General features: G+C 37.2%; 1 protein-coding gene across 1 annotated transcript; it reads left to right on the top strand.

Moving 5' to 3' along the window:
- Positions 1–465: 465 nt before the first annotated feature.
- Positions 466–5,509, top strand: LOC107598936 (prolactin regulatory element-binding protein-like; the record flags this gene model as incomplete). The annotated part of the gene is made up of 8 exons (XM_016290379.1): positions 466–718; positions 797–1,032; positions 1,107–1,187; positions 1,320–1,447; positions 2,605–2,778; positions 2,859–2,931; positions 3,201–3,360; positions 4,512–5,509. Coding segments are annotated over 8 exons (1,200 nt in total), but the record flags the coding sequence as incomplete, so codon positions are not given.
- Between the last annotated feature and the right edge of the window lie 16,214 nt (positions 5,510–21,723).

The following is a 21,723-nucleotide window of genomic DNA, read 5'->3' on the forward strand; positions in this document are numbered from 1 at the left end:
GCATCCAAAATAAAAGTTTTTGTTTACATAATATATGTGTGTGTACTGTGTATATTTATTATGTATATATAAATAAACACACATACAGTATATATTTTGAAAATATTTACATGTATATATTTATATTTATATAAATTATATCATATATAAATATATTTAATATATAAACGTAACATATTTTTCTTAAATATATACATGCATATGTGTGTGTATATATATATATATATATACATAATAAATATACACAGCACACACACATATATTATGTAAACAAAAACTTATTTTGGATGCGATTAATCGTTTGACAGCACACGGTTTTTTTTTATATAGTAAAAACAAACAAGCAAGCCCTGCCCAGATATAAAAAGTAACTCAATGCATTACTTTCCATAAAAAGTAACTAAGTAGCATAATTAGTTATTTTTTTTTAGGGAGTAAAGCAATATACTAATGCAATTACTTTAAAAAGTAACTTTCCCCAACACTGATGACAGGGTGTTTAGTGTTACCTTTTTGTCACAGCATTTCCTGAGTCTGGATCTGGTCGGCGGTGTGCACAGCGCCACCTTGCTGCACACTCATGAAACGGACACGCGAGCCACCATGTGCATGTCTCTGGGTGGGGACGTGATCGCCTCGGGACAGGACGCCAACTGCAGCTTGATGAGGTTCAGTCACCTTACGGCCAAACAGGCGAAGAAACCTGCAGCCAAAGATGGTCAGTAGAGGCTAAATGAAAACATTGGTCATGCATACCCATTTTCATGTCATCTTTTCCTGTGACACCTGTCAATAGGGGCTGGAGATAAAGGTGCAGCCAGGAAGAGAGGCAGGAAAGGCCAGAACGGAGATGGAGGAGGAGGAGACGTGGCCCAGACGAAGGAGGATTCTCCTCAGATGTTGGTGGAGGATGTTGGAGTGGTGCAGGCCGACCTCAGCCCGCAGGACCCCTGCGTGAAGTGTGTGCGCTTCAGCGCCGACCTCACGCTTCTGCTGAGCGGCGGGGCCGACGGTTACGTCAGAGTGTGGGAGGTGAGCGTCTCCCATGAGTCTGTGTAGTTTTTATCAGCACTGTCCTTGTCTCAACTCGCTTCGTCTCTCTCCAGTTCCCCTCTTTGAAAGAGAAGTTCAGCTTCAGAGCTCACAAAGATGAGCTGGAGGATATAGACATCAGTCCTGATAACAAGGTGTGTTTTGTGAAGATTTGTTCTAGTTATTAAGAACTGAGAAAAAGCAACTAAGCAGTTAAGAACCGCTTCTCTATTGTGCATTTTACGCTGGTTCATCCAAGTAGTGCTGTGTTCTCTTTCTCGATGTAGCACATTGTAACAGTTGGCCGTGATTTCGAGTGCAGCGTGTGGAGCGGCGATCAGCTGGCCGTGGGTTTGTGTTGGCATGAAAACATGCCTCAGATCACAGAGAAGATGTACCGCTACAAGTCATGCAGGCAAGTTGTGCACTTCCTGACAGCTGCCACTTTTCATAAATAGGCTAAAAGATAGTGTATAAGTCATTTTTTGTCTTTTTTTTTCTGATGTCAATTTTTTCAACAGAGGCTCAGGGAACGGATGTGTTGTCTGCCAACCTTTGGACTTATTGTTGTCTTTAAATTTTACATTTATTTTACATTCTTGATATGTTATTGTATATTTAAACTACTATTCAAAAGTCTGGGGTCAGTAAGATTTTTAAATGTTTATTAAAGAATTCTCTTCTGCTCACCAAGGCTGCATTTATTTAATCAAAAATACTATAAAAACAGTAATATTGTGCAATATTATTACAATTCTAAATAAATGTTTTCTATGTGAATAATTTTCCAGTCTTCAGTGTCACATGATCTTCAGAAATCAGTCTAATATGTTGATTTGCTGCTCAAGAAACATTTCCGATTATTATTAATGTTGAAAAACAGTCGTGCTGCTTCGTATTTTTGTGGAATTCATGATATATTTAGTTTTTCAGCATTATTTGATGAATAGAAAGTACAAAAGAACAGCATTTCATTTGAAATGGTTGTATTTTAATTTCAGTCCATCTATTAACACCTCGTGAGAGAAAAGCTGTGTAGCAAATTTGTCATTACTGCGTTGTGACTTCAAACTGTCGCTCCTGGCTAAATACAAGTCCATAATCCCTAATAACGTTTCCTCCAGTGAAAGAGTCATCTTGTCTGAATCAGGAGAGAAATCTGCACAGATCAAGCACTGTTTACAAGCCAAAACTGTAAAAAAACACAGCTCTAAATAAATAATAATAGATTTTGATGTTTGAGGACAACAGGAGATGGACACTGGAGGAAAGCACTTGACGGAAGCGACAGTTTAAAGTTAAAACGTCTTAATGATGGATTTGTTTCTTGCAAACACACAGCTTTTGTCTTCTCCAGATGTTAGCTGATGGACTGGAGTCGTGTGGGTTACTACTGATGTTTTTACCAGCTGTTTGGACTCTCATTCTGACGGCACCCATTCACTGCAGAGGATTATTATCTAACAAATCTAATAGTTAAGAAACTTGTGCTTTGCATCACTATAGCTGTACATAAATAATGAGACACCAAAGTCACTAATGGTTGGTCATTATTTTCTTGCTCAAAACCAGGTTTGCAAAATTAGAGGACCAGAAAGATGCTTTAAGACTCTATACAGTCCAAATCCCCCACAAACGGGACCGCAAACCCCCTCCGTGCTACATCACCAAATGGGACGGACGGGTTTTCCTGCCGCTGCTCACGAAGCCTTGTGGGAATGAAGTTATATGTTGTCTTGCAGTGAGGTAGAGGGAATCTGTCTGCATCTTTCATGCATTATTCATTGTTATGGTGAATCATCACGTGCTTCTGTGTTATTCCTCAGTGACTCTGGAACATTTCTTGGTCTTGGAACGGTGACGGGATCCGTGGCCATCTATATAGCATTTTCCCTGCAGGTACAAACAGCATAATCACTAATCAGCTACTTAGTCAAAACCTATTCAGCTGCTTTGTAGGTTTAGCGTTTAAAAAAATTCTAGTTCTATTTATGTGTAATTATAACACAAGTATTTGTACTTGTCGTGTGTGAAAGTTGTTAGCAGTATAGGCTAAATACTATCACTTGGATGCTGACTTAAAAGGTAGCTGCTTATGTAGTCAGTAAGAAAAGGCAGCTCACTAGATCTTGAAACCTACTGACCGTCTCTTCTGATCGACCCTCCAGAAATTGTACTACATCCAGGAGTCTCACGGCATTGTGGTCACGGACCTGACGTTCCTACCTGACGCTCCTAAAAGTAAAGCCGTGAAGGGGAATAATGAAGTGGTCATGTTGAGCGTAGCCGTCGACAGCCGCTGTCAGGTGCATGCCGTCTCCAACCGGAGTAAGTATGATGCGATCAGATATATGTATTCATACATGGCCAACTTCATCTGCATACATGAAGACAACAAACTGTATGAAATTAACCCTAATGTGGATCAAATTCCCATCTGTATTTTAATAATCACTGGGATCAGATCATATACACAAGATGCCAAATAGGACATTTCGAACTCACACACAAGTAACTAAAACACCAACAAACCACGTAAAGCAATGTATACTATATGTGAGCCTGCAGCACAAAAGCAGTGTTAAGTCGCTGGGGGATATTTGTAGCAATAGCCAAAAATACATTGTATGGGTCACAATGATTGATTTTTCTTTTATGCCAAAAATCATTAGGATATTAAGTAAAGATCATGTTCCATGAAGATATTTAGTAAATATATCAAAACTTAATTTTTGATTAGTTATATGCATTGCTAAGAACTTCATTTGGACAACTTTAAAGGCTATTTTCTCAATATTTAGATTTTTTGCACCCTCAGATTCCAGATTTTCAAATAGTTGTATCTCAACCAAATACTGTCCTATCCTAACAAACCACACATCAATGGAAAGCATATTAATTCAGATGATGCATACATCTCAATTTCGAGAAATTGACCCTTATGACTGGTTTTGTGGTCCAGGGTCACATATTGCAAATCTCAACTGCCTGATTGTTTATTTTGTCGCAAAATGTAACTATATTATTGCTCAGCTCTCTCTATATATATATATAAAGTTGGATATACGTACATGTGTGTCCCACATTATCCTCATAAATAAAGTAAATTAGCATAAAGCAATATATACCATATAGTAAATCGTATTGCTTGTAATGTTGCAAAATATAAGCACTTAGCTCTAATCTGCTAATTGTGACTACAAGGCATAAAGATAGTAAGGTATTATAAACATTAACGCAATGTTGAGACAATGTGCATTGTGAAAAGTGCTATGCAAATAAATTGATCTCAACTTTTAAATTCACTTTTTAATTTTATTTTACACCGCGCCCAGAAATACTTGATTCTGATTGGTCAATCAAGCCCTTAATGTTTTATATGACATTAAATTGTGTTGTTCCGGTGCTAATTACATGTCTTTTTTAACTGTTGTTTTTGTGCACTGTAAATTGCGAATGCTGTTATATTTCTATTTCAGGGTCATTCCCGCTGTGGCTGGTGCTGTTCTTCTGCGGTCTGATGGTGGTTGGAGTGATTCTGCTCCTGCAGTCTCTCTTCCCAGCATTCATTTAGTGTATAGCGTATCCATTCTCACCATCACCTAAACCTGACATTTTATATACTTAAAAAATGACTTGAAAACATACCTGGATCGATGAAATAGTTCGAAATAATAATGGGAATGACGGTGTTTAGCATCATGTTTTTAACTGAAGTATCATCTCTGGAGTGTGAATTTGAGCTCTGAATTCTTATGAATCAGATCAGATGAAGAATTTGGGCATGACCTGAAGATCCTGAACTGATCTTTCTCCTCATCAGTGAGAGAAATGTTTCAGGATCATTGAAAAGCAGGTTGGAAACAGGACTGGATTTCCTGACTGCTCCACCAGCATGAAATGCCTTTTAATGGAGAACTATATATGCAGGGGATTTCAACAGTGAATGCTTTTAAATATTTAAAACCATGTAAAAATATAAATATACATCTGAACAACATTTGCTGTTGCCACGTCTGTCCAGTTATTTATGTTTTGATCGGCATGCACCACAACATTCATTGAGTTTCCTCCAAACTAACAGTCCTCATATGTAAGTCGCATCCCATTGTACGTGCACAATCCAAGATATTTCAGAGTAAAATCTGATATTTCGGGAGAAAGCAGTAGGATGGGATTGAATTGAATCCATTGGAAATTGATTGGATTGTGAAACATGGGTGTTATGTCATGCAAAAGGAAAAGTACTTTCAGAAACGGTGCAAAAAATTACAGAGCCAAACTTTTTTTTTTTGGAAGAAAATGCAATAATGAATCACCCAAATAGTCCAATTTGAAGTGACTGGTGTTTTCATGCACTCCACTAGGGGACGCCATTGCGTTGCGTTTATTTGACCAGCTGCTCTCAGATCCAGAGTGAGCAGTGAGCAGTGAGCCAACATCATCATTGATTATTGTACAAAAATAAACACACACACATATACAGTACTGTTAAAAGTTTGTCTGTCCCAGTTTTTCTGTTTCTTCATGTCATTCCAGACAGACTGGATATAATAAAACCATTATGTCATAAAGTCATGTCATATATAAATCATGACTTTATACTGTTTTATTAACACATTTAAGTAGACTTAAAAAAAGTGTATACACTTTTCACAAACGTGTTTTTTTTTTGTCAGTCAAACCTCTTTGCCCTAAAACATTTTGAAGTTTTTAGCCTAGTATTTATTTTTCATTTTTATAATGTAATTAAAGGGGTCATATGATGCTATTTTAAAGATCATTATTTTGTGTATTTGGTGTAACAGAATATGTTGACATGCTTTAATGTTCAAAATTATTATATTTTACAACCCACCTCCAAGTATGACTCTGCCACCCTGTGTTATTTTAGTGTCATTGTGATTAATATATATTTTTATAAATATACATTTTCCATTTTCATTTAAATTTTAGCTAAAGTTTAATAATTTTGTAGTGTATTTTTGTAGTTTATACGGTATACAATTTATATTTGTTTTTTTTAGTTATTTTAGAGCATAAAGTTAAACTAAATTAAAATGAGAAATGTTACTTTGGCAAGCTGAGAAAGTTTTTTATATATATTTTATTTAATTTCAGTTAATATTTGTTTTATTTTAAGTAAATATATTTTATGATTATATGATTTACTATATTAACCCTGTCTATAAATCTATGTTTTTGGAAGTTTCTTTGACAGCAATTTTGTTCGTATATCACCAGCCTTTCACAAACACAGATACTTAATATCGAATGTAAAACATTTGGAACTGAAACAAAAAGAAAGAAAACAAACAACTACACAACAAACGAAGGTAAAAGAGACGGTAGAAACGAGAAGCGAGTCAGCACACAGACATTTCAATAACGCTGAGTAAACAGATGCATCTTTATTTGAGTAGAAGTTGGGAAGAGATTAAATTTCACAGCGGATGTTGAGAGACTGGATTCCGGGATGAGCTTGAGAAGCAGAGAGGAATGCACTGGAGGAGGGTGAGTAGCCTACATTTCCAGCCAATTTTAATTTTTGTTTAACTATTTTTTTGAACAGCGGTAATTAGTGTAAATCAGCGACTACAGAGCTTTTATACAATAACTCTTCTGTTCAAGTAAAACAACAAGCCCAACTCTTTTTTTTCTTTTTCTCTCTCATCCTTGTGGACTGCAGACTATTTTAAAGGGGTCATATGATGCGATTTCAATTGTTCCTTTCTCTTTGGAGTGTTACAAGCTCTTGGTGCATAAAGAAGATCTGTAAAGTTGCAAAGACTAAAGTCTCAAATCCAAAGAGATATTCTTTATAAAAGTTAAGAGTCAGCCATGCCTACCTAAAACGGCTCGTTCTAACACGCCCCCACATGTCTACATCACTATGTGGGAAGATTTGCATAACATTATACAAATTTGTGTCCTCATAAACCACATAAACATGCACACACACATATGTGTGTGTATGTATGCATGAAATATGATTTAGTTAAATATTAAAAATTTATTTTATATGTATATTCAGTTTTTATTTTAATTACAATTGTAGTAATATGTGCTTTTGGCATTTAATTTATTTATATACTATTATAGTATTTGTAAAATTTTTTGAGGTAGCTTTTATTTTCATTTTTGTAGTTTTTATCTTAATTTTTGTTTTAGCAATTTTGTTATGTGCTTTTGTAATTTTATATAAAAATGTAATTTTTATTACATTTATTTTTAGCTTTAGTTTTATTTGATTTCAGTTCCACCAAGACAACATTTAGAATTTTCATTTTTTTTTTTCATCTAATATTTGTATCTGATTTTGTTTCTGCTTAATTTGTCATTAACAAAAACCATTTTTAATAGTTTTAGTTAATGATAAACCTGCTTGGATTTGTAGAGTAGAACCTCCAGATGACGCTGTTCACCAGCGCTGTGCGCTCCGGCTGTATTGTTGACCTAACCTATATTTCCCAAGAGCAGCACAACAATCTTCCCACACACTAGAGCAGCGCTGAGGCTCGTCTCCAGTCTCTCACACTGCTGTCCGATCTCACGGAAAACCAACGTCTGGCACGCGGAAAAGAGCGAAAGCAGAATTATGTGCTTTTGTAATTTTATATAAAAATGTAATTTTTTATTAATTTTTTTTTTGCTTTTGTTTTTTTTTATTTTAGTTTCCCCCAAACAAAATTTAGAATTTTCATTTTTTTTTTTTCATCTAATATTTGTATCTGATTTTGTTTCTGCTTAATTTGTCATTAACAAAAACCATTTTTAATAGTTTTAGTTAATGATAAACCTGCTTGGATTTGTAGAGTAGAACCTCCAGATGACGCTGTTCACCAGCGCTGTGCGCTCCGGCTGTATTGTTGACCTAACCTATATTTCCCAAGAGCAGCACAACAATCTTCCCACACACTAGAGCAGCGCTGAGGCTCGTCTCCAGTCTCTCACACTGCTGTCCGATCTCACGGAAAACCAACGTCTGGCACGCGGAAAAGAGCGAAAGCAGAAGCCAGTGTGTGCAGAAGCGCCGAGGCATCCGTCAAACGGACAACACGATGTGGTAAAAGGTTGGCGGCTTGTGTTTGTCTAGGCCTTTGGAAATGTCCTCCTGCAGGCCACACTGAGGGATTGAGCCGCTCTCTAAACACACCCTCAGCAGTGGGCAGGGAACACAACACCCTCCTCGCACCCACGCCCGAGAGCCGGCAGGAAATGAAGGGCCAGACAGAGCAACGTCTCGGACGCTGCAGGAACAAACAGCATTCCTCTTTCCCTCGCTCAGCCTGTTCAGGGAGTCTGGGTTTATTTCCAACATCATGAAATCCCAAAGATTTGAGTGACTAATTCATCCACTATTTTTATCTCTTTGCTTAATGTCAGTTTATGCCACGAGATGAACAGCTGTAGCTCTGTTCAAGCCTGCTGACAATGCCTTGATCTCTCTAACATATTGAGGGATTGACATCATTGAAGTCTTTTTGACCACATGGTTCAAATAGAATTTTGATTGGTTACACTTTATTTTAGGGTGTCCTTGTTACAGTGGACACCCTGTACATTTAAGGACTGTGTAATATTAATTACCTACATGTACTTAGGGTTAGGGTTAGGCTTAGTGTTACTTGCATGTAATTATGCATAATTAATTGTTATTATCATAGTAAGTACATGTAGCATGTGTAACAAGGACACCTTAAAATAAAGTGTTCGCTTTGATTCTCTTACATATTTTATATATGTAAAGTGGATGCTGCACACTGGTGGTGATTGAGGAGAGACCCCCTCATGATTGTAAAGTGCTTGGGTGTACAACAATACACAATAAAGCGCTATATAAATGCATCATTCATTCATTTATCAGTATTTCATGAAGCTCTATATTTCAAATCTGTTTTATTTATTTTTATTTTGTAACAATGTAAAAATAATGTTTGTAGTTTGTTTTAAAGTGTGTACTTACCCCAAAGTGTACTAACATAAGGGTTATTACAGAGTTATTACTATAGTAAGTACACAGTAATTATGTGCATGCAGAACAGGACTGTAAAATTAAATGCTACTAAAATATTAAATGTGATGTGATTATATTATGGTGTTTTGTGGTGTAATATTTAGTTTACTGAAAGGTTTTGTTAAAGTTAAGACTATTACGAACAATTTTTAAAATAATCTTGAACTCCGTAACTTTCAACCTTGAAATGTTTTATATGTAATAAAATAAAATAAAAATGTACAAATCATATTTTTTAGAAAATGTTGTAAAATATATGACACTTACTATTTAGAAAGTGTTTATTTTGATTGTATTTATTTTAAAATTATTTAAATATTGTATTTATTTATTTGCTTTACAGATTCATTCTGTCCCGAATCTGGTCTATGAACCTCCGTTTGTTCACCACAAGAGGTCATTATCCACCACATGGACTCTCACACTACACGGACTGTCACACTCACCCTGGACTTCAGTTCCCACAATCTATTTCACTATGATTACACACACGGCTGCAGCCAATCACACACCCTACATAAGCCATGGACTTCCTCGCTCTCACTGCCGAGTATTGTTTAGCACAGGGGTGCCCAAACTCGGTCCTGGAGGGCCGGTGTCCTACAGAGTTTAGCTCCAGCTTGCCTCAACACACCTGCCTGGAAGTTTCTAGTATGCCTATAAGAGCTTGATTAGCTGCTTCAGGTGTGGTTGATTAGGGTTGGCGGTAAACTCTGCAGGACACCGGCCCTCCAGGACCGAGTTTGGGCAGCCCTGGTTTAGCACTTATCCCTCTTCCAGCGATAGCTACTTTACGGAGCCATTCCAAGTTTCTGAGTCTAGCCTTAGTCTTGTTCATAGTCTGTTTTCCCGTGTTTGTACCCTGTTTTCTAGTTTCGCCTGCTCTCTGCCTGCCCTGAACGATTTCGCCTGTCTGGATTTCCCCTCTCGTCTCACCCTGTTCGGATACTGGTTACCTCTCGCCTGGACTATTGCTTGTGTTTCAGATTACCCTTTTGGATTACCCTGTTTGGACATTGCTCACTGGAGATCGACCACGCCCGTTTACTGGACTACTCTTGTGTCTTGCCCACGTTATACCTGTTTGCCATTGTTTGACCCATGCCTGTTATATGACCACGTCTTGGAAATAAAGCCTTGCATATGGATCCGCATGTCTCTCGTCTCGTTCGCCCTGTTACACATTCATTCATTCATTCATGGTATGCGGACAATATTTTAATAATGAAATATTTTAAATGTAATAAATTTAATTCAAATATAAAATAATATTTTTTAGAAAAAGTGTGTATATATAATACAAAGTACAAATAATAATATTTATGAATTGTGTCATTGTTTCCAATATCAAATCATCAAATCAAAAGTCAGCGAAACAACCCAAGTTTGCTGTTCCTATTCAAATGTATAATAAAAATACAGTATGAATTCTAAAATTACTCTGAAAACACTGAAATACTGTGGGCTTTAGGGTTCAACCATTGAAATATAAAACTAATCTGAATACTGGACTGGACATGTGGTGGTAGTTTGGCCTGAGGTGGGAAAATATGCTTTAATGTTAAGCAGTAACTTTTTCAAATGAACATTTTTGGGTTCAAATGGCAATGACCCATATATATAATGAGTTACATGTACCATCTTGCTTTTTTGAAAGATCGATTGGTTCGTGGCTGGTCCTCAGTACTGTAAAATCATAAATCAGAGTTGGAGAGAGTTATGGGTTAAGTGAGCGGCCCTTATGATGGGATTTCAAAGGTGTGATTTAAAATATGGGAAACATGCACGTTTGCCCCATAAATACTGGGCCTCTCTGATGCCGCCCGCAACACGCACAGGAAGATCAAGCATTTCAAATTAAGGAGAGAAAAATGCATTCTGCCAGATGAAAAAGGTTTCCTGGGGTCAATTTCACATAAAAATCCTCTTAAATGTAGAACAGTCAAGTAACCATGAAAGCTAATGTAGAACAGACAGAGCAGAGCAACTTTACCTGCTTCTTGCTGGTGTCAGCAACACAAACAACACACACACACACACACACACACACACACACTGTGAACATCCTCAGCATGTCTGATATCAACATTCAGTAACACAGATCACGTGATGCACATCTGAAGTTCAGTTATTACAGCTGCTGCACTGAAATATCTGACAATTCTGCTCCAAATGTCAAGTGCTTAGATTTTTTTGCACTTTCTTTCTTTTTTCTGATTTATTAACACAGCTTATATTAAAAAAACAATATAATGTGAATTTCATTTATTTTACTTTTACTTTATCTTTTGTATACTTAATTTCTATTTAATTTCAAATAAATGCTGTTATTTAAAACTTTATATTCTTCACAATATCTATCTATCTATCTATCTATCTATCTATCTATCTATCTATCTATCTATCTATCTATCTATCTATCTATCATCTATCTAATTTCTGATGTCAATATTCATTTTTATATATTTTATTTTTAATATTATCATGCCATTTATTGCTATAAGGGCAAATGAGTTATAATTTAATCAAATTAATAAATGCAGTTTTGATGGCTGTTACTTGTTATGACAATAAAGAACCATTGTTATTATACATAACTAAAACTAAAATCATAATAAAACCCCCATAACAGAAATACTCAAATTAAATTAAATTAAATTAATACTACTAATAAAATAACAACTAAATTAAAATACAAACAGTAAATGTTAATTCAAAAACATTAATAAAAATAAGTTGTATGTCTAATCAGCTGAAAAAAAGGTTTATACAGGGAAATCAAAAAAGTATCAAAGATTCCACAAAAATATGAAGCAGCAACATTGATAATATTCAGAAATGTTTCTTGAGCAGCAAATCAGCATATTATACTGATTTCTGAAGATCATGTGATGCTGAAGACTGGAGGAATGATGCTGAAAATACAGCTGCACATCACAGGAATACATTACAGTTTAACAGATACTCACATAAGCTATTTTAAATAGTAATGATATTTCACAATATTACTGTATTTTTTATCAAATGTAGCTTTGATGAGCATAAGATACTTCTTTTAAAAAGAAACATTTAAAAAGTTTACCGACCCCAAACTCTTGAGCAGTAGTGTATGTCCTCATTTGGGAAAACATCCATATGTGAACTGTGGGAGAAACTTTACTGTAAAAGACATTAACAGTAGATCACAGCTGGACAATTTTAGGAATATATGTCTGTAGGTGCGCTGTGAAGTGTGTGTGTGTGTGTGCTGGTATGAGATGGAGGCGTATATAGTCAGAGTGGCACCAGGTACAGCGCTTTATGAGAGATGGAACACATTAGAGCATTATTGCTTCAGCATGTTTGAAGCCACACATTATTTCTGTCTCACCGACTCCTATCATAAGCAGCATGTACCGGATGGGTTAGAGGCTAGCTTTACATTTCACAGATAAAACTGTAGATTTATTTTCGTTGAATCTGTTGCGAGTCTGGCCCTGCTGTGCGCATGGAAACACAAGATAAACAGAGAACGGCCGCTAACGAGGTTGTTGGTGGTCGTGTGTACAGTAAAATGCGATCCGCGCGGTTTCATTTTGTGGTGGGCAAAACCCTGAAGAGCTTCCAAAACCAGTTTGTTTTTGACTGAGGGCTGCAGGGCATGGCATGGAAGAAAATAGCAAAAATGTGTGTCAAGAACTTTAATTGCGGGGCCCTAATCTGGCGTGATTCAGCCACGTCTGGGTGGCAGACAGTGACTCACTCTTTAAATGTGAACGAGAGGCTCATCTCTGTCTCACCGTAAACCCTGTTTGTTCTGGATTGGCCAAGCATTTCTGGGGGAGATTATTATTCAGTTTCACTAATTTTGATTCACTAATTTTGATGATTATTTTTTGTCTGTGTCCTACTGTATATTTTTAGATCGATTAGACATATATTAGTGTCACTGAGGGTTTTGTTTATTGATTTATTACTATTCTGAATTAGCTTCTATTTTGTATTTTTATTTTAATATTAGTTTATTTTATTTAGTTGTGTATTTTTATATGTTTTTTTATTAATTTTTATTTCAGTTTTGGGTTTTGTTATTTTAGAACATCAAGTTAAACTAAATGAAAATGAGAAATGTTTCTTTGGCAACTGGCTATATATTTTGTATATATGAATTTATTATTATTTCAACTAACACATTTCTTTAATGGTTTTAGTTTCAGTTAACTACAATAATCCTGGTTCAGTACTGTCAAAACAATTAACACAGCCCTCAAAGTATATATATTTTTATATACTATATATACTTATGTCTATATATACTTAAGTCATGATGTCATGGCATTAAGTCACATGACCTGCAAGAACCAATGAGGCCTGATGATATTGATGTGTCACTATATTTGACTAAACATGAGTTGATCAATGTTTTGGTTTGGGCTGAGAGCGAATAACCAATTAAATTTCATTTGTTTATCATGCAAAGTGACTTATTATTGGGAGAAACGGCTAACTTGGATTCCGTGAGGCACCTCATCCAATCATCCAATCATAGCAGTGACATCAGTGGCTGGTGTTCTATGACTGCCAGTTAAAGTTTGCATTGCACTGTAAAAAAGAGCACAAATTACAAATTTCTGGTCACTTATATACCAGCAAGAACCACACAATAGCACACCTAGGTTCCTAATGGATGACGAAGAATTGAGAGAGCAGCCATCAAGTTTCAGACAGTGTTATAGGTTATTACATGCAGAGGTTTTTGGTCCCAATATAACACCTCTGTTTTTTTTTAGCAGTAGGAAAATTACTAGTCATCTTTCAGTATCTTTTTACATCAACTATGCATTGTTAGTTTTGCGAAATGGTATGTTTTGTCGGGCTGCAAAAAATATAGAGCTGAGTATCATCAGCATAACAGTGAAAGCTAACACCATGTTTCTTGATGATTTCTCACCAGGGTAACATGTAAAGCATGAAAAGCAGCAGTCTTAGTACCGAGCCTTGTGGTACTCCATACTGTATTTGTGACTGATATGATACCTTTTCATTCACTGCTATGAATGATAAAAATAAAATTTTTATCAAGGTAAAATCTACATATAGTTCCCAACTAAAGTATTGTTTAGTGTAAAACATGTTGAAGATTAGTGAACAGGCTGTTGATTCATTAAATGATAATCTATTTCCTCACAAAACCCAGTGTAGTGAATTATCTTGTCTCTTTCCCTGCATACTGCAAAAGCAGCAGCGTTAGCATTAGCTTATGCTTTTTTGGCTAAAGGTTACAGGCTTGCTTTCCAGTGGCTTTGGACTTGTTATTACTCAGAATGATTTTTATATTGAGGTTTTGAGGCTAAAGAAAGTCAACCACAACGTATCGAAAATTTGATTATTTTGTTTGTATAAAATTAAGAGATATCATATTAAAGGCACAATATGTAAGATTTTCGTAAAAAATATACAAAAGCTACTTGCACAGTGTGATATATTTCATGCAGTTGTGTACTTACGTTATCCCAAAAGTTCCCAAAGATTTATAAATCCGGTTTTAAATAATGGCTCATCCCTTGTCATTGTCGCCTATCAATGACATAATATCCGCACTATCCTCAGTTTCTGCTTATAGAAACTATGGCAACACGCGGACACAAATGCTGCTGTACAGGTAAACTAAATCCATTACGGCTGTCGCGAATAAAATGAAAATGGAATGAAAAGTGTTGACAGCAGCATTAAATTTAGATTTGCTCAGTGTTGCTCCATGATTTTTTAACACGTTTTTATAGTGTTGCGCCTTATAACAAATCACACATGAGTCTGTTGAGCTTATAAATGCAATGGCCAATCAGAGGCATTCAGTTGAGTTTTTGTTCAGTGCACGGCGCTCGCTGACTGAATTCAGCTCTCACGTGAATTCATTGGTAACAACAAAATGCAGATGTGTATATGATGTAAGTAAGAGATTCATTCATTAAACCGTGTATAGCCAGCTTTTCTGATTATAAGGGAAGTTTTTTGAGAGTGCTTAAACTTGCTCTAGACGGAAGTCAGTCATAATGTTCTTTGACATTGTAAATGTTATTTGCTCGCTTTCTCTGTATAATTTATTTGCTGTTTGAATAACTGTGGAAGGTACAGGTAATACAAAAATTAATTCATTACCTCATCCGTGAACATCCTCCTTCATAGCATCATCAAGCTTCGCCTTTGTTATTGTTTTGAAAATGCGACCTCTAGTCAGGGTTGCCAGGTTTTCACAACAAAAGCCGCCAAATTGCTACTGAAAACTAGCCCAAAACTAGCCAAATCGCGTTTTGCGTTTTGCCAATCGCGGGGGTCCCCCGGTAAAAATTGCATTCCGGGGGTAAAATACACATTTTTTGGTGGGGTCCCCCTGGTAAAATTCGCATTTTAGGGGCTAAATATCTTGTTATTGGCATCGCAGACATGAAACCCGCAGACATGAAAACAACCCACGGCAACAGTCTTAAAGTAGCCCAATTCCACGGGAAAACCACGGACATGGCAACCCTGCCTCTAGTGGCGAAAACGTACATATTGTGCCTCTAAGATGAAAAAGTACAGTACCTATTCTCAGTGTTGCATTTTGGAACTGAACTTGGTATTATTAATACAAACTGTATTCTGTCATAGTGTGGGCAAAGGAAGAGGAGCACAGGATCTCAAATGCAGCAGTTTTACTTTATTTACAAAAACAAAGGCAATCCAGAAGGAAAGATTCTACAATATAGGAAAAAGAGAAGAACCAAACTGAGGGCTTATGAGGAACACAACAAGACACATGTGAATGTAATCAATTAACCAATGAGTAACCATAGACAAAACATAACAATTTAGCAAGCAGAACAAAGGGAACAGGAATTAAATACTGGAAACAAACAAAACACAACATAGGATTCCACAAACAGAACTATTACTGTCACGAATCCGGTCTATGAACTTCTTTCACTCACCACCACCCTTCCATTACATTGACTCTCGCACTACACAAACTGTTGCATGTCATCCCATCTACATATCCCATCATCCATTGCACTGATTGCACACAGCACTGATGCACACAGCTGTAACCAATCACACATTCACTATATAACACTTACTCAGATCCCTTTCACACTTCCGAGTATTGTTTAGCGCATATCACTCACCTAGCGATAGCTACTCTACGGAGCCATTTCTAGTTTTCATTGTTTAGTCATAGTCTTGTCTTGCCTGCTTTCCCGTGTTACCTGATTATTGCCTGTTTCACTTGGATTAACCCTTTGCCTGCTGTTTCGGACAGTGTTTGCACCTCGCCTGGACTCTAGCTCGTGTTATTGGATACCCCTCGTGTCAAGCCCTCTGGATATTGTTAGCCGCTGATCGACCACGCCCGTTTTGGATTACTCTTCTGTCTTGCCCTTAATATACCTGTTTGCCACTGTCTGACCCATGCCTGTTTCATGACCACACCCTTTAATAAAGCCTTGCAGATGGATCCGCACGTCTCACGTCTCGTTCGTCCCGTAACAATTACAGTAGCTATACATTACCTTTTCTTTTATAATTTTTTTTCACATTGTTTTCAAAATGTTTTTAAAACGTTGTAGTGTCCTGTAACGATTGCAATGCATGATGTTTTGTTTTTTTGTGAATTGTAAAAAGTTTTGTGTTTTTGGGTCCTGTGGCTCCACACACAGACGAGGAAGGGAGGCAGTGAGTAAGCTGGGTGTTGCAGGGAGAAAACCCAATCCTATTTACAGTACATTGCAAGGGTTTGTGGAGTTCTGACGTAAATCCACCAGTTGCCACACAGCCAAAACGAAAAAGCTGCAACATGAAGCTAAAAGTAGACAAGGCTCAATCATTCAATCAATAATAAATAAAAATAGGTATAAAATCAATTTCTACTCAGAAATAGCTAGTACATTTTAGAAATACTTGCAAAGAAAAGGCAAGTAACACACTGAATTAACATGACTTTTTTTTTGCTGCAACATGAAGCTAAAAGTAGACAAGGCTCAATCATTCAATCAATAATAAATAAAAATAGGTATAAAATCAATTTCTACTCAGAAATAGCTAGTACATTTTAGAAATACTTGCAAAGAAAAGGCAAGTAACACACTGAATTAACATGACTTTTTTTTTAAATAAAAAGAAAGAAAGAATAAATAGCATTTTCTTGTAAAACTTATTCCAATAATCTGTGTAATACCAAAAATGCAAATTATTAGATTTTCTTTTGTTTGTAGTCCTATGATAAGTAGAAGCATAATGAAGTTTACAAATGTTATCGTCTCAACCATATGAAAAATATTAACTCTATCAAGGCCAGTGTCATTAATAATTTGCATTGACAGATGCTGCTATATGCTGAACAACATTGGGACTTCTCACTGTTTGTATCACTTATAATTTGCTGCAGGTATTGTACGTATCTAATACAGTACATACATAGAATCTGTCAGGCGGGATATTTTATTTCATTATGTGATTTAAGTTGTGATATTGGTGATTTGAAGTTTTGCTGCATAAACAGGATCTACTTATACTGCAGTAGGATCCAGTTATGCTAACATAATCTCAAGAAAATGCCTAACCGTTTTTTTGAATAATTTGCTTATGTCCCATCGGCGGATATGTTGAGGGGGATCTTCCTGTCTACATTTTCATATCAATGTACACATTCATACAAAATTGCCACCTTGCCATCAGTTGTTTTCCCATGAGATCAGGTTGATTAACTTCCATCAAGTTAACTTTCACATATATTAATACCTGATACATTGCTAGTCATTTTACATCTTTTTTGGTTCATTTTGTACACAAAATCAACCAAAATTCAAGTCTCTTAATTGAATGTTCAAGTCACTGTGGCACTGATATATGTGCTAGACAATGCTATAAATACAACATAGCTAGATGTAAAATCCAGAGGATCACTTGTGTCATCGTTTTATATTGTCAAATTGCCCAACCCTAAAACATACAGGGCATTACAGACATAACAGTATGACTTTCTATAAAGCCGCTTTGAAATTGTGTGTATTGTGAAATAATCATGCAAATACATTTGATTTGACTTGATTTTGGCTATAATTATTCATACATTTTAAAAATACAAAATGAATCACATTTGTGCAATATGTCAAGCTCTCAGCCAGCAGGGGAAACAATTAACCTCGACAATGATGTAAAAGTAGCTCAATTTCAACACTTGTTTGACATGACAAAACTTTCCTTTACAGGCTTTTTACAAAATAATCTTTTCTCTCATTCATCCAGCAAAACAGCTTGGCTTAACTGTTTGTCTGTGCCGTGTGTGGAGAGACAGATGTGGCGTTTTCATGGGAGAACTGAAATATACATGCTGTTTAATTTTATCTGATATGATGCTGTTTCCGACTTTGGCGATTACAGCATACAAGGTCTGACCACAATAAAGCAGTGAGCAGCGTTTAGTGGTTTCTCTCAGACTCTGGTTTCCCCCCCGTGTTTTGCTGTTGTCTGACCACTCAGCCATGACCCACCCCTCTGTCTCCCCGCTGGCCGTCCTGCCCAGAGAGCGAGGGGGCACAAACCTTGCAATTTGTCTTCCACTGGCTCACAGTTGTGCTAATGAGTCAGACTTGCGAAACCCCAAACCCTTGAGGAGGGGGAGGGGGGGAGGGGTGGAAGGACATCACGGCATTTGGCTTGGTTTAAGTGAGCGTGGGAGAGAGAATTTTTAGATGATGAGTTTAGTTTGGGTGCACACACATGAGCAGAGGGCAAAGTACCTTTTAAACCTGACTTCCAGGGAAAAAACAACACATTTGTAGTGAAAGCGAGAGCTCAGGTTTCTGGGCGAAAATGACAGGGTGAGCGGAACAATCGTGTCCCCGCATCTGACTCGTTCACGTTGCCCTTCCACCCTCTCCCGTCGCTCCCAGAAAGGTCTGGAAAGCGGGAAATATCGCCAGACAGTTGGAAAACTGATTTTGTGGGGTAACGGGATCACCATGCCACATCACAAGTCAGACATGTCAAAGGATAGACACACTTCTCTTAAAGTCTTACAGAGCTGACATCACGAGCTTAGAGAGCTTGAAATATAGGACGCTGACAGGGAGAAGAGGATGAGTGATTACGCTAATGATAAAAATAAAGGGTGTGCGTTAGAAGACGCAGGCTGAGATACCCCATTTGTAGAGACACCCAGAGACATACAGTCTGGCCCCTAATGCTCCCAATGATGAGGGAGATGTGCGGCTTGAAGCCAAAGCCATGTGTAACAGTACATTTTAGGCTGCCGGCTTTGCGGTGGGGGCTCCTCTCATGCTCATGACATCACTTTCCCTGCCGCCTGCGCGCACGCTTTCGCAAATATAATAAAACTGTACGTCTGGTTTATAAGGCAATAGCTAGTACATTTTAGAAATACTTGCAAAGAAAAGGCAAGTAACACCTGAATTAAACATGACTTTTTTTTAAATAAAAAGAAAGAAAGAATAAATAGCATTTTCTTGTAAAACTTATTCCAATAATCTGTGTAATACCAAAAATGCAAATTATTAGATTTTCTTTTGTTTGTAGTCCTATGATAAGTAGAAGCATAATGAAGTTTACAAATGTTATCGTCTCAACCATATGAAAAATATTAACTCTATCAAGGCCAGTGTCATTAATAATTTGCATTGACAGATGCTGCTATATGCTGAACAACATTGGGACTTCTCACTGTTTGTATCACTTATAATTTGCTGCAGGTATTGTACGTATCTAATACAGTACATACATAGAATCTGTCAGGCGGGATATTTTATTTCATTATGTGATTTAAGTTGTGATATTGGTGATTTGAAGTTTTGCTGCATAAACAGGATCTACTTATACTGCAGTAGGATCCAGTTATGCTAACATAATCTCAAGAAAATGCCTAACCGTTTTTTTGAATAATTTGCTTATGTCCCATCGGCGGATATGTTGAGGGGGATCTTCCTGTCTACATTTTCATATCAATGTACACATTCATACAAAATTGCCACCTTGCCATCAGTTGTTTTCCCATGAGATCAGGTTGATTAACTTCCATCAAGTTAACTTTCACATATATTAATACCTGATACATTGCTAGTCATTTTACATCTTTTTTGGTTCATTTTGTACACAAAATCAACCAAAATTCAAGTCTCTTAATTGAATGTTCAAGTCACTGTGGCACTGATATATGTGCTAGACAATGCTATAAATACAACATAGCTAGATGTAAAATCCAGAGGATCACTTGTGTCATCGTTTTATATTGTCAAATTGCCCAACCCTAAAACATACAGGGCATTACAGACATAACAGTATGACTTTCTATAAAGCCGCTTTGAAATTGTGTGTATTGTGAAATAATCATGCAAATACATTTGATTTGACTTGATTTTGGCTATAATTATTCATACATTTTAAAAATACAAAATGAATCACATTTGTGCAATATGTCAAGCTCTCAGCCAGCAGGGGAAACAATTAACCTCGACAATGATGTAAAAGTAGCTCAATTTCAACACTTGTTTGACATGACAAAACTTTCCTTTACAGGCTTTTTACAAAATAATCTTTTCTCTCATTCATCCAGCAAAACAGCTTGGCTTAACTGTTTGTCTGTGCCGTGTGTGGAGAGACAGATGTGGCGTTTTCATGGGAGAACTGAAATATACATGCTGTTTAATTTTATCTGATATGATGCTGTTTCCGACTTTGGCGATTACAGCATACAAGGTCTGACCACAATAAAGCAGTGAGCAGCGTTTAGTGGTTTCTCTCAGACTCTGGTTTCCCCCCCGTGTTTTGCTGTTGTCTGACCACTCAGCCATGACCCACCCCTCTGTCTCCCCGCTGGCCGTCCTGCCCAGAGAGCGAGGGGGCACAAACCTTGCAATTTGTCTTCCACTGGCTCACAGTTGTGCTAATGAGTCAGACTTGCGAAACCCCAAACCCTTGAGGAGGGGGAGGGGGGGAGGGGTGGAAGGACATCACGGCATTTGGCTTGGTTTAAGTGAGCGTGGGAGAGAGAATTTTTAGATGATGAGTTTAGTTTGGGTGCACACACATGAGCAGAGGGCAAAGTACCTTTTAAACCTGACTTCCAGGGAAAAAACAACACATTTGTAGTGAAAGCGAGAGCTCAGGTTTCTGGGCGAAAATGACAGGGTGAGCGGAACAATCGTGTCCCCGCATCTGACTCGTTCACGTTGCCCTTCCACCCTCTCCCGTCGCTCCCAGAAAGGTCTGGAAAGCGGGAAATATCGCCAGACAGTTGGAAAACTGATTTTGTGGGGTAACGGGATCACCATGCCACATCACAAGTCAGACATGTCAAAGGATAGACACACTTCTCTTAAAGTCTTACAGAGCTGACATCACGAGCTTAGAGAGCTTGAAATATAGGACGCTGACAGGGAGAAGAGGATGAGTGATTACGCTAATGATAAAAATAAAGGGTGTGCGTTAGAAGACGCAGGCTGAGATACCCCATTTGTAGAGACACCCAGAGACATACAGTCTGGCCCCTAATGCTCCCAATGATGAGGGAGATGTGCGGCTTGGAGCCAAAGCCGTGTGTAACAGTACATTTTAGGCTGCTGGCTCTGCGGCGGGGGCTCCTCTCGCGCTCATGACATCACTTTCCCTGCCGCCTGCGCGCACGCTTTCGCAAATATAAT

This window comes from Sinocyclocheilus grahami, unplaced genomic scaffold (assembly GCF_001515645.1).
Source record: "Sinocyclocheilus grahami isolate Dianchi unplaced genomic scaffold, SAMN03320097.WGS_v1.1 scaffold258.1, whole genome shotgun sequence".
NCBI lineage: Eukaryota > Metazoa > Chordata > Actinopteri > Cypriniformes > Cyprinidae > Sinocyclocheilus > Sinocyclocheilus grahami.